Below are 19,963 nucleotides of genomic sequence, written 5' to 3'. Positions count from 1 at the left end.
TCACAAGTTTAAAAGCCAACTGTTGTTATTTTGCAGAATTTCTATAGCAAAAGGCATCTGGGCCAATTACAGAATTTTACATTTTAGCTGTGGACAGCACTGAAGCGCTCACTTCACGTGAGTGCTTAGGCCAGATGGGAGCTGTTGTACTGCCTCTAGGAAAATGTAGCGTATGAAGTTTGCAAATTATATTTCTCCTTATAAAGATCAGTGCCTACGTGGGGTGGTAGACTTGGGTTTTAGCTCGCATTCTGTTACGCGTTGTAGAGCTCTGGTTTTCAAGTTAGCTGTGTTAAAGCAGCAACATTATTTACTTTCTCAGTCTACAAGTTGTTGGCTGGTTTTATATTGTTTCAGTTCCCATCAGAGCACAGAGAAATTCAGGAGCGTGTTTTTACAAGTCTGCATAGGGAGTTAAGCACACAACTCCTATTATCTGTAATGAGGGTTGCATTTGTGATTACTTGTACATCCTGCTAAATATGTATCCCAAATGTGCCGTAATTCATCATCTTAAAAGCTGTATATTTTTTATTTTACAACCCAATTTCCCAAGCATTGCTAGAAATAAATAAATAAACAGGACAACTTTGTCCTTGATATATCTAATAGTAGTTTGTGAGAACAAAGAATGACTTTTGTGAGTCTGTTTGCCAATGGAAATTTACACTTTAAAATTGCTCTGAGTGGATTGCAGTGCTCTTAAAACCTTTTCACTTTAGTTTCAAGCTTGCAGTGCACTGACTTAAAAGTGCATGTGTGCTTTCAGCACTGTTCTTTAATGAAAGGAATGTCTGAGGATCAAGTAAGAATCATAAATCCATATTTGGCTACAGTGAAGGCAGATTCTCCCATTAGATCTTGCCTGTTGGAGACAGCTCACTGTTACCTTGGTATGGCTCACACACACTCCTCTTCTGTAGTTTTGCTTCACTAATGTAAAAGTGGAGTTTATGTTGGTATAAATTCAACCTCACAAATTACAAGAGTAAAATTTGTTGGTAGAAATCCCTTCTTACGTAAATGAAGCACGAATACGTTACAAGATTGTGCTGCTGAATCTCTTAGCCGGTGATTCCAGTCTCCCTAATCTAGACAGGGTTTTAGAAACCTAAAAAAACCCTGAACTAATCATGATTGACTACATAAATGCAGAACATTAAACTGTGAACTGTGATATTTGATTATAGGTGTAATTATTGTATCTTGTTTTGGAGACAAAATACCAAGAGTATTAGCCTAGTCTGTTAAGTTATATTTTCTTGTTCAATATATAAATTTGGTCTCTGTTTATTGTTAAGACTGACTTTATGAATGACCATGAGATGAACGCTCCAGGTAGCTCAAGGACAAACTCTGTTAAAGGTGTAGGCTTTTCTGCATTTCAAATCCACTGGAAGTTCCTCGTCTTACTCGCCCCCGAGATGGCTCAGCAGGCAACAGAGCTGGGGCAGGACACCCACCCCACCAGCTCCATAGGATTGCTTTGCACTAGCGTGAGTGTTACCTGCTAGGTGATCTCTGATGTCCTGGGAGGAGAGAGCAGAAGGGACCTTTTGGTCACACAGTACAAGTGCATTGGGACATGAACAGGGAGGAGGAAGGAGGAAAAGGGAGTGATCTGCTCATAAGAGGTTCCCTGCTTCTACTACAAAGACTTGTTTTCAGCAACGAACTAGGATATTTAAAAAACAATAACAGGAGTATGTAAATAAAAAAGAGGTAAGCAGAGAAGTAGTGAAGATAAACATTTTTGAGTCCTTCTGCTGGAGAGTGTCCTCAAGCAGCAGGTAGGGAATGCTGTAGGAGTGCTCTTCACACCTCTGCAGGCATTGGGGATGGTATTACTGAACTTTGGAGCACCACCTTCTCACCAGTTTCTCATACAGAAGCTAGGAAAAAAGATTCTTGAATGATGCTGCTTCTCCGTGTACTGTCTCCACCACATTTTTGCCTCTGACTTCTGTCTCCACCCCTACTGCTATTGCCCCATCCTTTTGTTGATCTCTAGTGACAGAACTAAGTAGGTGCTTTTTGCATGTCCAAGTCATCTTAAATTACAATTCTACCTCAGAAGGGAAGCTGGTTTTTGCAAATCCCGTGTGGGATGACTGTGCTCCATGGGGCTCTGGGCACTAGGGAGGGCCAGAAGATCAGAGGGGACAGACAGCTCCCTAACGAGCAAAGTATTTAAGTAGCTTCACGTGGATCTTGCTGTGTTCCTGCCTACCTCAGGTCTGGCTCCCCACCTTCCTGCCTTGCCTCAGCACTTTTGCTAACGCGATCCCACGGTGAGAACAAAGTTTTCTTTTTTTCCCCCTTTTTTGCTGGCTTAGTTTTCTGCCAGGCTGGGTCTCATGAAGCAGCTCAGTGCAGGCTCCTGCCGGGCAGGGGAGAGGCCAGGAGAGCAAAGCCAAGGGCAGGAGGAGCACAACTGTGCCAGCTTAGGTTGACTTAAACTATCCTTGAACTGTACCCTGGGCGAGCCTGACGTGACTTGGAGAGAGGTTAACTTAAGCTCACGTATTTAAATATCCTCCCAAGCATGCTTTACGGGACATCTGCTTATAAACCTGTGGTTAGTTTGCTTTTTAAAATAAATCCACAGGTCATTTAGCCAATTTTTCCTTTCATATTGATACTACCCACCTACCTCCCTGCACCCCCCGTATTTTCCCTTTGTATAACATGAAGTTATAGATAAAGCCCCCCAAACTAGAACATGCTGTATTCCATGGATATTTATCTTGTTCATTCAGATGAAAACTGTTCCAGTTATCAAATATGCAGTTTCCATTAGTAGTTGGAAATAACTTTTTTGTATAGATCTCAGTGCTTTAAGTAACCAGATTTTTTATGATGACAGTTAAAGTAAAAGCATTATGAAATGGAATTTAGCATGCCACAAATTTTAAAATGCGTTCCTAGTTCAATGTGAGACCCTATTAATTCATCACTGTAGTATAATTTTATTATAGTACTTTTTCCTTATTTAGGATTTTAATGGAAATCTGAAGGCAGTTTCTTTTGAAATGAACAGGATGTTGTGTCTGATTCAAAGCTGATGGTAATGTTCTTTTGAGTTTTGTGGGTAACTTTTCTGGCTTTCCTGGAACGTTTCAGGTCTGGATGGTATAAATAGGCCATTGTGAGCAAGACAGAAGAGGTGTAAAATTCTTGTTGTTTCTATCTTAAAACTTTTTTTTTTGTTTGGTTTGGTTTGGTTTTTTGTCTTACCATTAACCTGAGGATGGAACCTATTAGAGGTTTGCTCACCATATGCTGGGCTAAATACAGGACAGAATCAGAAAAGGCTGAAGAGCTTTATCATTCAATCATAAAATAATTATATACCATTTGCAAGTTGGCAAGGCACTCCTTCAACCAACCACCTCAATAAGCTGTGTTACGAGTAGGTCATTGTGCGTTACTGTGTTTCCATCAGTGGAAGGATATTTGTATATGAAATCTTAAAACAAAAAAAAAAAAGCCATGTTCTTGGGCTATGCTAATTTACAGAGCTAAAGTTGTGGTATGGAAATCTAATGTTGGAATCCATATTTGTGAAGTCATCAAATAGATATTTTAAGGCTGGGAAAGGATTTCCTGAGGTCATTAGCATTCTTTTCATGTGGCATAACAGTACTGTCCAACAGTAATGCAGTAATCCCTCATTTGGAGAACCCTTTAAGGCACATACTCCAAAACAACTCAAGCAACTCACTGGACTTTATTTCTGTGAAAACTATGTCTTGTATTCTTCTCACAAAGCAAGTACTTCTAAGGGTATTGCCATACTGATGAGACCACTCTGGCTCCCCACTTAGCTGAATTGCTCTTTAAACTATTAATTTGGTCAGTAGAGTAATTTAATAATTTTCCATATGCAGACAACAGAAGCTGAAAATCAGTTTGGTGTGCTGGAACTACTAATCATGCCTTTGAAGGAGTACTCTAATAATGTGTGTGCCTAAACAACTTCAGACCTACTTTCCTTCTGCATTTTGAAGGAGTATTCCTGAGCTGATAGTCATCTTTTTCTTTTTTTTTTTTTTTACCCCCTTTAATTTCCTTATGTTAAATTTACAAACCTAATTAATACAATTTCTTTCCTGTAGGTTCACTCCATGATGGCTCAATTAGAGTAGCAGTAGAACTGTGGTTCAATATTCAGGCCAGCTTCATAATTGAAAACACATTTTCTTCTCAAAAGCTGCAGCTGGTTTGGTTCTGCTCATGCAGAAAAGGATATAACCTTGCATAACATAGGAAATGAACGGTTGAGAGAGAAGCCAAATTCAATTTCAGTCAGATATTTTGAGGATAAGTCCATGATCTATGGAAGCAAGGGAATGAAAAGTGTGTGTATGTGGAAAGCAGCGTATTCAGCACTCTATTAATCACGGCTAGCCTGGGTGCTGTTGTGTGCTGTTGCGTTAGCACTGATTCTAGTACAGAGGCTGGAGAGCAGCCAAGCACTCCAGAAGTTAACCTCTTAAAGACCCTGAGCTGCTTTCTGTTGAATAAATGTAATTTTGTGGTCAGAAATAAATGCTTGTGATGTAGCAGGAGCTTTGAAAACAACAGCGTGGCAAAGCTATTACAAATTGCTCTGTGTTGGGGAAGTCAACAGCATACATCAAAATTCAGAGCTTGCGTCGTGCTGATTTAGGCCCAGAGCTTTCCTGCTTTTCAATGGAAGTCCCGTTAAACCACTCCATGTCACAAAATGGAGAAAATCTAATATTTTTTGGCGGGTAATTGTTTTCTTTTAGTGTCCACTCCACAGGGCGTGGGTGGTGGGTAATTTCCTTTGTATAACAGGAGCAGGGGGACGGTTTTGTGCTTCATCTCGGCGCTGTTTCCTGACGCGAGCAGGGAGGGGGGAGAGGCGCACAGCCTGCTTTTGGGGTAACAGCAGAGCAGCAGCGTTTCATTTCTTTGTTTACACAAGTGTGTAAATGATTATTTATTTATTTTTAGCTGGCTTGATTGCAGTTTAAACAACATCTTTCCTGAGGAAGGTGATTTAAATGTGCTTCAGCATCTCAAAGGCAGATGCGCTCTCACTGATGAGCGTGTAGGAAGTCTGCTGCTGACACTGGGCTGTGGGGTGCTGGGTCGAAAATAGCCCCGAGAGAATCATAGACTCGTGGAATGGTTCAGGTTGGAAGGGACCTTAAAGATCATCTAGTTCCAACCCCCATGCCATGGGCAGGGACACCTCCCACTAGAGCAGGTATGTCAGATCCTTATCGCTCCCCTGATCTGCTCTCTCCAGTGTTGATGGTTACTAGTCCCAGCTGTTACCTTGCAGGTCCACTTCTCTAGAAAAGATGGACAGGACTGTAGAAACACTCTAGAGTCACAGCTATCTTCCTGGAGCGTCTCCTATATGTGCTTCTTTCTCCTCCCCGTATTGATACCTTCCTGGAACAAACCTCAGCTATTGGGATAACAGGCAAGGTCCCAAACCTAACATATACCACCAGAAGCGAGCAGTAGGCACCATGCACCCTTCTGAAGCTCTTGCAGGTTCATCTCCACCCCATCCAGTGTGCAGGCAAGTCGTACAGAGACAGCAGCTACTACTAGGGCAACTTTGGGGAGGATCAGCCCAAATCCTCTTATTTTTATATAATTGACAAAGTGCTGAAATTTCTGTTGGCAGCTGGTGGGCTGTCTATATTAAGGCCTGCTATGCCGCTGCCACGCATTTGGGTGAAATGCTAACAGTGGTGGGAAACTATTTATGCAAAATTCAGACAGGCAGCACTGTTTCAGTTCGCAGTGTCAGGAGTATCTTCTCATCCTTTTAAAAAAAGAGAGCTTGAAGTGTGCTGGAAGGAATGGGGATGGGAGGGCTGTGCCGGGCATGGGATTCTGCCGAGTGTCATTATAATACAGTCCCTGTTTCTGCAAATACAGAATTATTCCTGTATTTATTACAAAATTACTATGAGGCTCTATACAAGCCAGTGTCTGGTCTTGGTTTGCTGTGATAGAGAAGCAAAAGAGTAAGCTCAGTGCAAAATATTAGTGAAAGGTTATATTTTGGATATTTATGTGCTGGTGGGTTTTGCACAAAGGTAGTTAATGAGCTCCTTCTTGCAAGGATTCCTCTGCCCTAATTTTTAAAATACTCAAAAGTTTGGATCATCCATAAGGGAGAGAAGCAGTGGTGCGTTCTAGGTCACTGCTCACGGAGGCAGGAGGGGCTGACGGACAGGTGAAAGCACCCCCTCGCTTCCCTGTGTAGCTCCTTCTGCTGCTGGGAAGCTGGAGGTGATGAGCACAGGCGGCTGTGCCCTGGCAGGAGCACCACATCTCTGTCACCAAGCGTGGCTGGGCTGGCCGTGGCAGGAGATGTTCTCCATCCCGCCTTGTGTCCTACCAGAACCCCGAGGATCAAAAGTGGCAAGCTCTGACATCTCCCTGGTTAGTGGCATAGCGAATAATTTGCTGATCTATTCCCTAGAGAGATGTTCTTTCAATTTTTTGGGAAGTGCGTGTCGCCCGTCATGTTTTTCTTGCTTCCTGTCATATGGTTTACCTTTTTTGTGTTAAGAAAATTCGCGACTGGCCCGTGCCGACCGAGGAGAGAGGCTAGGATGCAAAGTATAGAATTACAAGGGTAAATAATTATTCATGTGCATGAGGTGCCCCAGCCAAATGGGGGCACCCCAGATGTTTCACACAGGGTTTTTACACCCTTCAAACGTTCAGGTACCACACGATCTGAGTAATCACTAGCACCCATGCAACTGATTACTAATCAGAGTAAAACTTTGCAAATCAACTCTATTTCTGCAGCATTTTTGCTTCTTGTCAATTGATCCCTGGAGTCCATCTTGCTAGAGTTACTGTCTATGACACCAGAAAACACTGTGAGAGTTTAAATAATGTGTTAGAGGGGCTAGGATGCTGGCATTATCATGGGTGTCCAGGGGTATCCGTTATCCTTCATGGACAGCTCGAAGCTTCCAAGAAGCAAAGTCCTTATTTCCGAGGCCAGGCTGACCTTTAGTTTGTTTCACTTCAGCATGAACAATACTGAAGTATCTGCTACCTCATTACATTACAGTGTATAATGTGAACTAATTAACAAAGTTAATACACTTTCGTACTATGAAGACTGATAGAATAGTTAGGGGAGGGAATTTGCCTAACATTTGGCACTTTGACCCTCCTTTTGCCATCAGTATTTTATCTCTCTGGTTTCGTGCCATACCCAGTCCATGCCAGCACGGGGCTGACACTGGCAAGTGTCCTTGCCCCATTCCTGGGTGCCCACCTCCTCCCTCGCGCTGGCTCTATCAAAGGCACAGGATGAGTCAGTTCAGTTTGCCGGCATGATGGAAAATAAATTCTTCCTCTCCTTCGTTGCTTAGTTTTCCGTGGAGTCAGTGAGCTGAATCACGCTACAGCCGTGCGATGGCAAGATCTGATGCAAGAGAAGCGGGAGCCCATGGCCTGAGGCAGGAGGAGGGAGTGGAGCTGCTCCGTTTGGTGCCTGCCTGACGGATGGATTAGGAGCTGAGGGGGGCAGGAGCGGCAAAATGCTGCTCAGAAATGCGGAGAGGTGTGAGGAGGGAGAGACGCGGGCTATCAAAGGATCCAGGAGAGGTTCAGCAACGATACCAGACCCACCATCGCGCTGATCTGAAGGCAGGGTGGCAAATAGTAAAAGCTTATTTAAACAAAGCTGTCATTCTGCTGTCAATATCTTGAGGCACATGTTGGGCTGGGCTGTTTTACTGGGAAGGAAGATCAAAGATTGGAAAAGCAACAAGAAGCTGTCCTGTGAGAACGAGGGAGCTGAGCTTTCCTCAGGGGATGGCAGCGTTGTTTGTCTGGGAAAATCAGGATTTATCTGGGCATGAAAGAAAGAGAAGGTTTCAAGGGTTCAAGGTTGCAGCTGTTCCGCAGTGGAGGGAAGCAGAATTGAAAAGCTGAAGGGTTTGAGTCCCTCTTAAAGCTCTCTTCTTGAAGTTAAACTAACAAGTTGGTGAGGCAGGCGTGCGCTTCCCCAGCCCGTCCCTGCTAGCGTATCTATGCACTGCACCCAGGCAGCTTTGTTAAACAGATTGGTGTTGTATCCACTCTGCCAAGTCCTTATTTTTGTTAAAGAATTTATAGCACAGCTAAAATGTACACCATATGCTTAAAGCAGCTGCACAGGATTAATTTCTTTTTAATTTTGCTTCAAAAATCTTTTAATTGCAGGAAACAGAAAAAATAGTAGTTTTTCTTCTGTCAGCTGCAAAAAAAAATAATTAAGTGGGCTGATGAACTATATATTGTTATTAGTTTGTAAAATTAGGATGTTATTTTTGTTATTTCATTTATTAATATCGATACCTGTTGGTATTAGAGAAATCAAGCCAACTGTGCACGTACCCTGAGTGCTTCTTAATCCGCAGGCACGGAGCGTGTTGTGGAGCCGTTGCGGTGTTGCTGCACCACCTTAGCAACTGATGGGCTGTTTTATATGAAAGAGCAGCTAAGCTCTATTGTAATGGCTTCAAAGAAAGACTGATGCCATTGCACAGCATTAATAATGCTCGCTATAACAGCCATTTGATTCCGAGGCAGCTATTCAAGAATATAGCACGGCTTAAAATAATGGTGTGTTAATGAGTTGTTACCATGCTTTTCCCTTTGTTTAATATGTTTCTTACAATTCTTAATGGCATTATGGTAGCTCGAAGTAATTGAAGACAAATGAAAAAACTTTGTGATGCAAAACAATACGACAAAAAAGATGCGTAAGGGAGCTTTGCAAATGAAGGGGGTTGGGTGTCTCATTAAGGCATCTATTTTTTAAAAATCAGAACAGAAAAAGAACTTCTGTTTTAAGTTATTTATTTTGACTTGCTAAGTTAGTTCCAGATTTGGTGCAGGACAAAGACCTATCTTTCATGTTAAGGTGGCTAATGAGAGTGAGAATTGCAACTGAAGAACAACGAGGATAAGCAGAAGAGTTAGAACTACAGAATTCATGTTTAGCATAGTTGTGTGAATGCTTGTGTTTGAGACACTGGATATGCGGTTAATTGTACTGCAAGTAAATCACCAATACTTCGGTGGTGCCATACAGACGCAGAAAGCAATGAGATCCCTTCACTGAGGAGCTGTCTTTGGGATGCCGAGTTGTCTAAAAACAAAAGAGAAACACAGCCGTGCTGAATGATCCAAGCTGATCTGTCAGGAGCAACACATCGCGGCCATGTGCCGGTCTCATGGTCTGCAAATGTGTTAATGTGCTGATATCTGTAAGTTCAGAGAGAACTTAAGTGTCGATGCAGAATGCGCCAGCATCTGGCAGTCCCAGCTTCCTTGCAAAGGGCTGCGTCTTCATTTCATCTTTAAATTCACAAACACAATTGTACAGCCTTCTGTCTGTCTGCAGCGGATGAGACAATACCACGTACAGTACAGCACTGAAAAGCATCCCACTTCTGCAAGCCTGAATACAGAATCCAGGTGATTGTGGGGCAGCAGACATCAGACTTTAATTACCGCTGAAATTTCTTAGTGCATCAAGAGTGACAGATTCCAAAATAAAGCCACAAACGTTACTTCTCTGTTTTTGAACTTGACTGGACATAGGTGAGAAGGAAAAAGGTGATGTTCAGATAAAACCACATTCAGGATCCTCCCTGACACAGGCGGCCGGATTTATGGTGCTTACCTAAATGTGGAGGTAAAGCTGCAGATTCCATTGATGATATTTTGCTTTTAACCAGGTGTAGTCAATATTAGACTGTGACCAAGCATTCCTAAAATAGGCTGTCTGTGCTACGGGAGTGCCATGCCGGCAGCATCGGGCAACCAGCTGTCATTCTGGCAATGGGGAATGGGAGCAGACCAGGGAGGTCTTCGTCGTCAAGTTGGAGAGAGATGGTTCTGGAGGGGAAGGGTGTCATTCAGCCTCTGGTCTGAACGTGGTACCCTCAGCAACAACTCCTGAAAGCACTTGACCTGGAAAAGTAAGGTCGGTAAAGGGAGGACTGCTCTCACACCGGTCTCTCGCTGCGGCTCCCTCCGTACAGCTCCGGTGATATTTGAAAGATGAAGAGTGTGCTAAGGAGGGAGGATTCCTAGTGTCTCATTTCTGTTATCTCAGTATAGTGCCAGTGGTATTACCAAGACAAATAGTATGCCAAAACTTAAAAGTGAACATATGTTTATGGGGGTGGTGGGGAATACAGAGGTCACTGTTGTTTCTTTCTAGTCAGAGAAGACATAATGGGGCCTGGTTTGGATAAATTAAGATTTGGAGCTAAGCTCATGTCAAGACTACGCTAGTGTAATTATAAATTGACTTCTTTCGGGGTCCCTGAAGTTTTTAGAGTCAAATAAAAATGTTCAGCAAGAGTTTTATAATGAAGTTCAACTGTTTTAAAGTGAGCTGATTGCAGCTCATCCTTGTTGGCTCCCGAACCAATTATACTTTAATTTGAAAAATTTTCAGTGAGCTTCCAAATACTTTATTCCGTGTCATTTCAGTGCTCTGTTTCCTCTGTTCCTGGACTTCATTTATATTTTGCTGGTTTTGATGTCTTTTTCATCCCATATTTCCTTATGCAGCTGGAAGCTGGCATACTTAATTATTTTTTTTATTCCAGTTAAAGTTGTCATAGTGCTTTTTCTAAATTTTATTTTAAGATATAAAATAGTTGTGGTTCTTATTTTTAATAGAACTTTAAACCAGACAGATTGGTTTTTTTAACAACTAAAACATAAAAAAAAAAATCTTTCTGCCTGGTGGGATTGTTAGGAATTCTGGTGCTGAATTGGGGGGGGGGGGTAAGGTGTGAAAATTCCAGTGATTTACAAACTGCTTCCGACAGAAAGTCCCTGATCAGCTTGGAAGACGTTGTTTCAATTCTGTTTTATATTTCAATCACTATATAACTGGTAAGGAGTGAATAAATCATACCTTTTGTAATACTTCGGGAGAACATAAGTACAAATGCCCTTTATTAAAATGTGAAAAAACTGTAATAGGAAAACAGATCCATCCTGTTATTTCACAGAAATGCAAGCATTTTAAATGCTTTGGTTCTCGTAAAAGGGGCAAATGAATTTTTCAAAATACAGTGCAGAATCAGTTCTGTAATGCTAATTGCATTTAATAACAGTAATTTAAATTTGGCTGTACTCTGCCGAGCAGCACCGAGAGAAAATTGTATGTGGGAACGTTAAAGTCCAGAAGTCTAACATATGGTGCGCTTTGGCCTTCAAAGTCTGTCTTTATGTACCCATGAAATATCTCAACTGCAGAAGTCTTTCTGATGGCTGCCCCCTCCTTTCGCGCCCGTTCACGAACGGTGGCTGATACTCCCAAGCATTGATTTACACTACCCGGTGCCTCTCTGCCTTTGGCAGTTTGTTCCATATTCTAATTTCAAATACTCTTTGTGTGAAAATGTTCTAACTGAATTACTTATGTTCTCTTTCCCTAATGAGCATCGGTCCATCTGTGATTGCTTGAATTCAAATTAATAAATGGGTTATTCACGACCATCAATCCCTCGCTCTCCCGCATGTCACATGCCCTGTGAGATTCCAGTGCCTTTCCGTAGCCTTTCTTGGTAAACTTTAAAAGACAAGTATGGACAGCATTTCTTGAGAATTTATATCTGCTCTCCACATCCTCCATCATTTTACTTATTTATCATCTTTCCAATATCTCTTTTTTTCTTTTTAAAATGATAAGAATAAGTTGCAAATAGGTCAGGTTTCAGTTATGCTACACTTCCACCAACCTACGTAAATTAATCCAGATTTTGGGGGTATGTAAGCAAACCAGGAATTTGGTTTGTTTCTCTAAATGCAGCCTTGTGCTGTATTAGAATAACTTGCCTCTTTGCAGCGTCTCGCCGTATCTCTCAAGATTTCATGGCTGCTGCCAAATGCAGTGCAGATGCTTTCGATGTCCTTATTTTCCTCCTTGACCCCTCCCCTCGAGTCTTTTCTCAGTTTATACGTCGTGCATTGTGCTTCCGTGTAATTTCTACAATTGTCCTTGTCCTTTGGTTTTCTGGCCTTAATCCCCTCCGTAATGATCTCTACAAGGCACTTATCAGCCATAAGACTAATCTATACACGTCACGTGCCGCTCCTGTGCTCTGCTTCTGTGCACTTTGCGTCTGGCTCCCTCCATTATTTTAATCATCTACATTGTAGGCTTTTCTTTTCTTTTTTTTTTTCCTCCCCAAATCCTTCCCGTCGCAAAGTCATTTTCCTACGAAGTAAACAGAAGTGGCACCACAGCTGACCCCGCAGGACCCTCCTGCTTATCTCTCCTCCTCCCTGTGCCGCTTCCTTTCCCTGGCACCCTCCGCTTCCCCTGCCGGGGCGCGCGGCACCCGCCCCACTTCTGCCGCGCTTTCGAGTCCGGCAAATCTCCCTCCCCTATAATAAAATATCAGATACTTTCCTGAAATATGGACGCAGTAAACGCTGTCCATTGTTTCTGCCTTATCTACCAAATCAATAATGTAGGGAAAGAATTCAAGGACGTTTTTCAGACGGGACCTTCCTTTTTTAGTATGTGTTGACGTACACACCTTTAAATGGTTTCATAATATTAACTGCTTTTCAAATACACAGAAGAATTTATGTCAGGTCTTTGTAGTTCTTCAGATCCTTCCGTACTTTTTATTAAAATATGGGAACGATAATCTCCATACTTTTAGTTTCCTGATTTCCGTAAGCAGCCGCAGAACCGTGTCAGGCTTTCTTCTTTCCCTTTCTGTCTCTTTCTGCTGTGGAGTAGTTAATTCGATGGAGCTGGTCTTGGGTTGGCTTGGTTGGTTTTTTTCAATATTTAGTAATTGTAAATCATCTGTTTCCTAGTACATGAGGAAAATACATGTTTACAATAAAAAAGTTGTAGAATAAGTATTTTATTCTCAGAGACGTAACGCTGCATTTATTTCTGAAATGAAGTTTTAGATGGAAATACAGATGTAGAGGAAAAGAACAGGTTGTGTGAGGTAGTATTTTCCCTCCCCTGGGCAGACAGCTGCTTACGTTCGTATGGGGTGTATCACAAAACCCAAGAGAAGCTGGTCAGAGGAGCCTGGCCTGTGCTGAGGAGTCAGAGGGCAGAGCCTCCCTGGCTCTGTGCCTGAGCTTTATCAGAAAACTTATTTGCACGTAGAAGATTCACAGTTGTTCAGTGTTAAGTATCACAGGGCACCCAACGAGTACATCTTTTCATCCTCTCGTAGGCTTAGTGGAAATAACAGAAAAATATATTTGCGACAACAAGGGCCGAGCGCGACAGTGGAGTGCACGCGGTCCCCGTTTGTTGTGTTGGATCTTAACGAGTGGCAAAGGAAAATGGTTGTTGAGGAGAGAACCTGTCTGGCAAATACCATGCCTTTTATAAAGACTTCAAGTTAAGAATCACAATAGACATATTAGTGTTCGTAAAAATATTGATGCTTGCTATTGTGCTGAAACAGGACTTTAAATTATATTCATGATATTCTGATACAAATGTATCTGAAATATTCTTACAAGGCTGCTTCCATAGGAGCTGTACACAGGAGACTCGAGTTCCCTTTTTATGTATTAACTAGTTTTATATGGAATATATTAATTTATTTTTATATCTCTGAGTGTAAGAGCTGTATTGGAACAAGTCTAAAAGCCTTCTTTTCTCATCGCCCCTTTTAGATTGACGCATTGGGCAAAAGAAGCAAAGAAGCAGAGGCAGCCTTCTTGAATGTTTATAAGAGATTAATTGATGTTCCAGGTAAGCAAATTATTTCCTTACTCTGCAAAACTGATGGCTTGTGTTCACGTGAATGCTACTGGCCATTTTTTCTACCTTTGATAAGATAAATATGAGCGATGGCTTTATTCTGAAACTGATATGCTCCACTATTACTCCTAGTGGAAGGAACTATGAGGCACATTTCATGGCTTCTCCTATAACTGTTCATTGCAATTATGTTTTAATGTTTGTATAAATCATTTTATGTTATTACAATATTGTGTGATTCTCAATAATTTGTTTATTAGAGGATGCAGACATTTGTAACAAAAAAGAGATCTTGAAGCTTCCTCAAGAAGCAAGAAACAGCAGCGTTTGTACTTTTAAATTTCGTATCTTAAAAAAAAAAAAGCCTTACTGAAAAGTAAATCACTACGAAATTTGAATTCTGTTCAGTGTAAGTGTGATCATAAATTTTATTCAAAGGCCTTTAATGTGTGTGTTTTCAACTTTCCTTTATGTTTGGCATCAGAAGTTTCCAGTTCATTTCTTTTTACATTTTGGGAGTTGATTTTGTTGTTTTCCCCAATAGGAGAGAAATACTGGCTGAACAGATATTTCTTTTTGCAACTGTACCCGGAGACGAGGGAGTCAGGAGTCCCAGTCTCCACTTCCAAATCTTGGCCTGACTGAGCTGTTGGCATATGACAATGCATGTGTATGATTTTATACTTTTATAAATGCTGACATTCTGTATAATATTCAAAATACTTACCTCAAGAGAGGTTTTGAGATACAATTAATAATTCTAAGGGCTTTTAAGGCCTCATTGCAAAGTGCACCGTAGTCTTTACTTTCTTTACCTTCTAAGGAGCACATTTCATGCACGCTTCAAATAAAAATTAATTTTTAAATGTTTTGTTTACAGCTTACCTGGTTAAAAGGCCATTGTTTTTCAGATGCTCAGTCAGAGCTAACATATACCTTTTTTTATGCTTTCACATTTATAGTCGAGTAGTGCCCAGTGGCCAGTTCCTGCTGTGTTAAGTGCAGCCTGTGTAGAGACGCAGGGACTCACCATGCTCATCCTAGACCACAAGTGCCTCAGAAATGCAGTTTTTTAGGTTAATCGAGTATGGTCTGTGAGTTTTCGTTTGTTACCTGCTCATAGCCTTAGTACCTTTCCAGAGGTGCAGGGCTTCCCTTGCGCTCCTGCTGGTGCGGTGGGAAGGGGCCGATGGTGCGGGGAGGCTCCTGATGGTTGCCCACGGGGTGTGGGTGGTTTGGGCTGTCACAAGCCACCTGGGCACAGGACGGGAGGTCCCTCGGTGAAACGCTACCCAACATTCCTGCAGCCTGCAAGGCCGCCATTCTAAGGAGAAGAAGCCGTAGCCCCTCCATCTCCACGCTAACGCAGCCCAGGGTGCCCCTTCCCCGCCACCATTTGGGAGGCGAGTGGGTTTGGTTTCTCATGGTCTGTTTCTTTTCACGACTGAGTAGTCGTGTCAAACAAAAGCTGTGTGGGATCCTTTTCATGCTCTTGTGTGGAGGCTTCTTTCTGAAGCCTTGGCATTACCGCAGTTGCTGGGATTGGAACAGCAGAGTCCGGCTGAAGCCTTACGGAAAAGGTTGGACATATATCCCACCCATGTGGTAGGATCTAAATGGTGAGGGACTTTGTCAGTGCTTCTTTGTAGGAGAAAGAATCTTCTCTTTTTCTTCATTTGCAAGAGCAAAATTTACACCGCTTCTTCCACACTCCACAATCTCTCTCTTATCCGGCCTTCCCCTGCGCATGCCTTATGTTATATGTCAGAGAAATATTTCTTTGATATTCTTACTACATGTAAAAATTTCGGCCTGGCAGAGTTGCGAGTGAGATGGAGTCTGTGGGATTAGAAATATCTGGAGGTTTTAGTCCCCTGCTATGTCTGCGGGCCTGAGGCACACGAGGCGCGTACTGGTGTTGCTAAAAGCAAATTCCAGGTCCTGGAGCGGCAGGACGGCCGGTCTCCTGTAGCTGTGTGCAGGCGGAACAAATACTCCCCGTTTACAACACGTACTGCGACAAAAAGGAAAACAGCCATTAGGAATGTGTGGCACTGGCATTCGTCAGGCCGTGGTGGGGCTGAGTTAGGCCCATGCAGTTAGGGGCTTGCTTCGGTGTATTGGGGTGTTTTATTTCCTTCTCGTCGTATGTAGACTTTACGTTGAGTGTGTATCCATGGGGGGCTTTCCTTTACAAAAGACAGCCAGTATTCATTTATCACATGTGGTGGCGTACCTCTGTGTGGCTTTACATATCTCTTGACCTGTCCATTTGGTATTTCAAATATTTAGGTATACTTTTAGCTCCAAAATCCTGCTATGTTTTCTTTTCGGTGTGAGGAGGGAGCTATGATGTTTTGAGAAAGCTATGACTGGAATGCTGCGGAGTGGTTATTTAGCATTAAGCATCACTGTTACATGACAAGGGTGCAATTTTATCAGACTTTCAATATCCTTTATAGGACCATATAATAATTGCAGCTGAAGTCTAATTCCCGGCAGCCAATTTTATGGTTCTTGAGGAAAGCATGTATTCCTCTCCTCAGTAATAATGTGCACACTTTATATAATTAAAAAGGGCTTCTATTTTAATTTTACTATAAAATGATCTGTATTGAAACTCCAGCCACGGTGCTTTATGGATTTGGCTATGTTTAATGATTTTCTTTCCTGACTTGACCACAGTTTTCACTCCGGCTCACCAGTAAGGAATTTGTGGGAAGGGTGGTATTTTACTTGTAAATTTTCCTATATACGTCAGGGGGTTTCTCTTTAAAAGATAAAACAGACCTTTTCATATCTCTCTTCAGCTTCATGATACTGTTAAAATAGCATTGTCATCGGTTTGTGCTGCAAAATTTATCCTTCCTAAAGGAAAGTAGGTGTCAAGGAAAACCTTTTGGTTTATGTACATTTATACAGCTATAATTCTCACTCAGATCGTTCTGTCTTGCTTGAGACTGAACATTTTTAATTAATGGAATTAATTTTCTCATTTAATTGCCTTATTTTCAGTATGCAGTACAGAGCTAGAGAAAAGTGAACGCTGCCACGTGAATTGCACTAATCAACCCGGTTGTCACAACTTACCTTTAAAAATAATGTGAATATATTTATTTTGAAGTAAAGGGAGGTTGGGTCTGTGTTTCGAGGAAGCTTTCGTCCATCTCTACAGGATTTCTTTCTCTCTATTTTTTTAAAATACGTGTATTATGTTAGCATCCTTGGCTTTTAGGGTCTTAATCTTGCAAACACTTCAAGTGAAATTGGAGCCCTGTTGTGTAAGTCTTTGGAGGAGCAGGGTTGCCTTGCAGAAACAGTATATTCATAATACTGTTTTTATAAAGCTTTGAAAGAAAAATATTAAACATTAAAAATACTAAAAAATAAATATTTTTATTTTAAGAAGAAATGGTGTTCACTATTTGATTTTTTTTTTAACAAAACTTCACTGTAATTTTCAAGTAAAAGTTAAAATGTGGGAACCCAGAGTAAATGGCAGATGACGGTATCTGGATAAACCAGTCAAATAGAGTTCCCCTTTATGCTGTGTCTGTGTACTGAGCGGTTACTGCACAATGCCACAGTTGGATTTGCTCAGTTTTCAGTATTGCTCCTGTTATCAGCGTAGCCCCTGTATAGGCAAAGAAGAAAGAATTCTGCCTTTAAACAGAAAACGTGCTATCTCGATGTGGCAACAACTAAACCGAGTTTGTGCTCGGAGGGTGTTTTCCTATAAAAGCTAATTGCGTATCTTTTGCAACGCTGCTGAGAGCCTGCCACCAAAGAGGAGAGAATCTCAAAGCTTGTCTCCTTCCCGCTTCTCCCGTTACTGCGAGGTCCCATTGGGGTGCTCCGGCACCCGGCTCCTCCGCCGGCAGCGGGGCCATGCTGAACCTGCTCCCAGCCCTGGCTCGAGGCACGGGATTGCATCTCCGTTACACCCTCCGCAAATAGAATAGGACAGAGAGTTGCGCTTTTTCAGCATATACGTGTTTGAGAATCGGGATAGGTTAATGCAAACTATTTGCTCTCGGTTTGGTGGGGACTGTGCAGCCTTCTAGGGTTGAGCCATAAATGGTATGCGCTTCTGCTTAATGGGAATTTTCTCGTCAAGAAACGAAATGACTCTTACAGCGTAAAAGGGGGATGTATGTGTGTGTGTTTTTTGGAGACTCTTCACAGGTCTCTGTTGTTGTGATCAGATTTGCCCTAAGTCTGGGGCTATATAATGTGCGTGATGTGGTTTTTAGCTCAGAGGACCTGCTATCTACGGAAAGTATAAAATAACAGAGAGGGTAAAAAGAAGAAATATTTTAATTTTTTTTAGTGTGCCCTGTCAAAACAATTAAAAGCAATAACAATGAAAAATGGCTGGAGTGGAAATTTTATTTTTCCCTCACTCCTTGCCATCATAAATTGCACGCCCTGCCATGGGGGCTGTATCTTACTAAGGGGTTTGAAGGAGAAGCAGGCTAGTTCCCAGAGTTTTCCACGCACCCGGCATTACATGTAGCATTTTTGTTTACGTATAATCACAGTTGAGCCTCCCAAATTCAAACTGCCCTGCATAGGGCTTTCTTTTTCCAAAGGATGATTTAGCTGAGGAAACACAAACTTCTTTTAAAATAAGTAATCAGTAAAACACAAAATACGTGTTAGTGTTATTTCTAAAGAACTTCTAAAGAAGTTACTTTAAACTTCTGAACTAAACTTCTAAAGGAGTTACTTCTAAAGGCAGAAATGAGAAGTTGTTTCTCACCCATAAAGAGAGCTTCATTCCTTCACCCCAGGGCCCACGCTAACGCCAGTGTGCGATGAAGTGTTTATTGCTATCGCTCTGTTTGCTTGTGATTATTTACAATTTAGCAAGACTCTGCAGACTTGTATTGCAGTTTGGGCTAAGAGAAGAATTCCATTTAAAGTGTATTTGATCAGTGTTCTGAGGTTAAAGGTGATGCAAGAGAAAAACAGGTTTGATTTTATTTTTTTTCCCCCAAAAAAATAATCTGCTGCTTATGTTGGAGGTGACAAATGTGTATGAAGTTGTATTTATATGTTACGTGGCTTGTTTGGATTTTTTTTTGTAAAGCGTCGTGTCAAGCAGAACGCATAAAGGTTAATGCCAGCCCCGGTAGCAGAAGGTCTGTACAGACTTTACACACCCAGACGACCCAGCGGGGGCAGGAGGGGTTTAGGTTGGAACAGGAGCACACCCAGCCCCGTGCGCCCGTAGAGAAGAGCTGGTGGAAGGGGATTTTAGCAGAGATGTGAAGAGGGGAGAGGGTAAAAGAGGTTCACTCCAAGGGACTGTGTTAAGCATATCCCAAACTAGAATACTAAAACCATCATTTGAAAAAGTCAATCCTCAGACCGCTCTTCATCAGGCTAATCGTTAATTGTTTGGCAAAAGTCTGTCTAAAGAGCGAGATCGGGTTATAGTGTCCCCTGAGCTTGTGGTATACCAAGACTGATCAGCAAGAACAATTTTTTGAGAAAAGTTTGGTGTCATTACAAACTGTGTGAAAAATTTTAGGCAGTTCCTGGTTTGTTAATAGTATGTGCCAAAATGGTCGCCGCTTTCCAAATAAAATATATTTAAATAAAATTGAAGATAGACAGGTAAAATGAAAAGGCTTATATTTTTGCTGCCCCTAACTTTACAAGGGAAATGAACGTTCATAACGTGCCCTTTCTTAACCTTAGAGGGAAAACAATATTACAGTGAGTAGTCTCAGGAAGAAAGGGAGCAAAATGAACTTGCTCATGGACAACAGAAGTAGTGCAGGCACCCCCTCAAATGGAGCAGTAGGGTATCTTTCTAAACACACTTGAAAATCTGATAAAATTAAGCAGAAAATTGACCATAGTTAATACTTGAAGGAGTGAAAAGCGGTAAATCCCTGAGGCTGCAGGCAGCGATTTAGCTTGTGACTGTACCCCATCTGAAGACAAAATCCTTGCTGCTTCACCAGCGCGTTTTGACCAGGTCAAAAAACGGAGTTGCATAAACATATGAAAAATGCCCCAGTTCTGGAAGCTGGGTCTGGAAGAGAAGTCAGTACAGTAAAACATTCGGGACTGTAGGCATTGGTGATTTTCCCCAAATTGTTCTGCAAACCTCTGCATAGAGAAATGCCCAAGGTGGGGGTGAGAGGGACAGTTTAAAGCGCAGGCTGC

At 41.9% G+C, this 19,963-nt stretch overlaps 1 protein-coding gene across 7 annotated transcripts in view; it reads left to right on the top strand.

Moving 5' to 3' along the window:
- Positions 1-19,963, top strand: part of CUX1 (cut like homeobox 1) — a 280,982-nt gene that overhangs the window by 111,989 nt on the left and 149,030 nt on the right. For all 7 annotated transcript variants that reach the window (XM_054209734.1, XM_054209732.1, XM_054209736.1 and 4 more), the window contains exon 4: positions 13,696-13,774. In XM_054209734.1, coding sequence (XP_054065709.1) covers positions 13,696-13,774 — 79 coding nt within the window. The remainder of the gene's footprint in view (positions 1-13,695; positions 13,775-19,963) is intronic.

Source organism: Rissa tridactyla, chromosome 7 (assembly GCF_028500815.1).
Source record: "Rissa tridactyla isolate bRisTri1 chromosome 7, bRisTri1.patW.cur.20221130, whole genome shotgun sequence".
NCBI lineage: Eukaryota > Metazoa > Chordata > Aves > Charadriiformes > Laridae > Rissa > Rissa tridactyla.
Note: the sequence above shows the minus strand (reverse complement) of the source record. Positions and strands in the feature narration are given on the sequence as shown.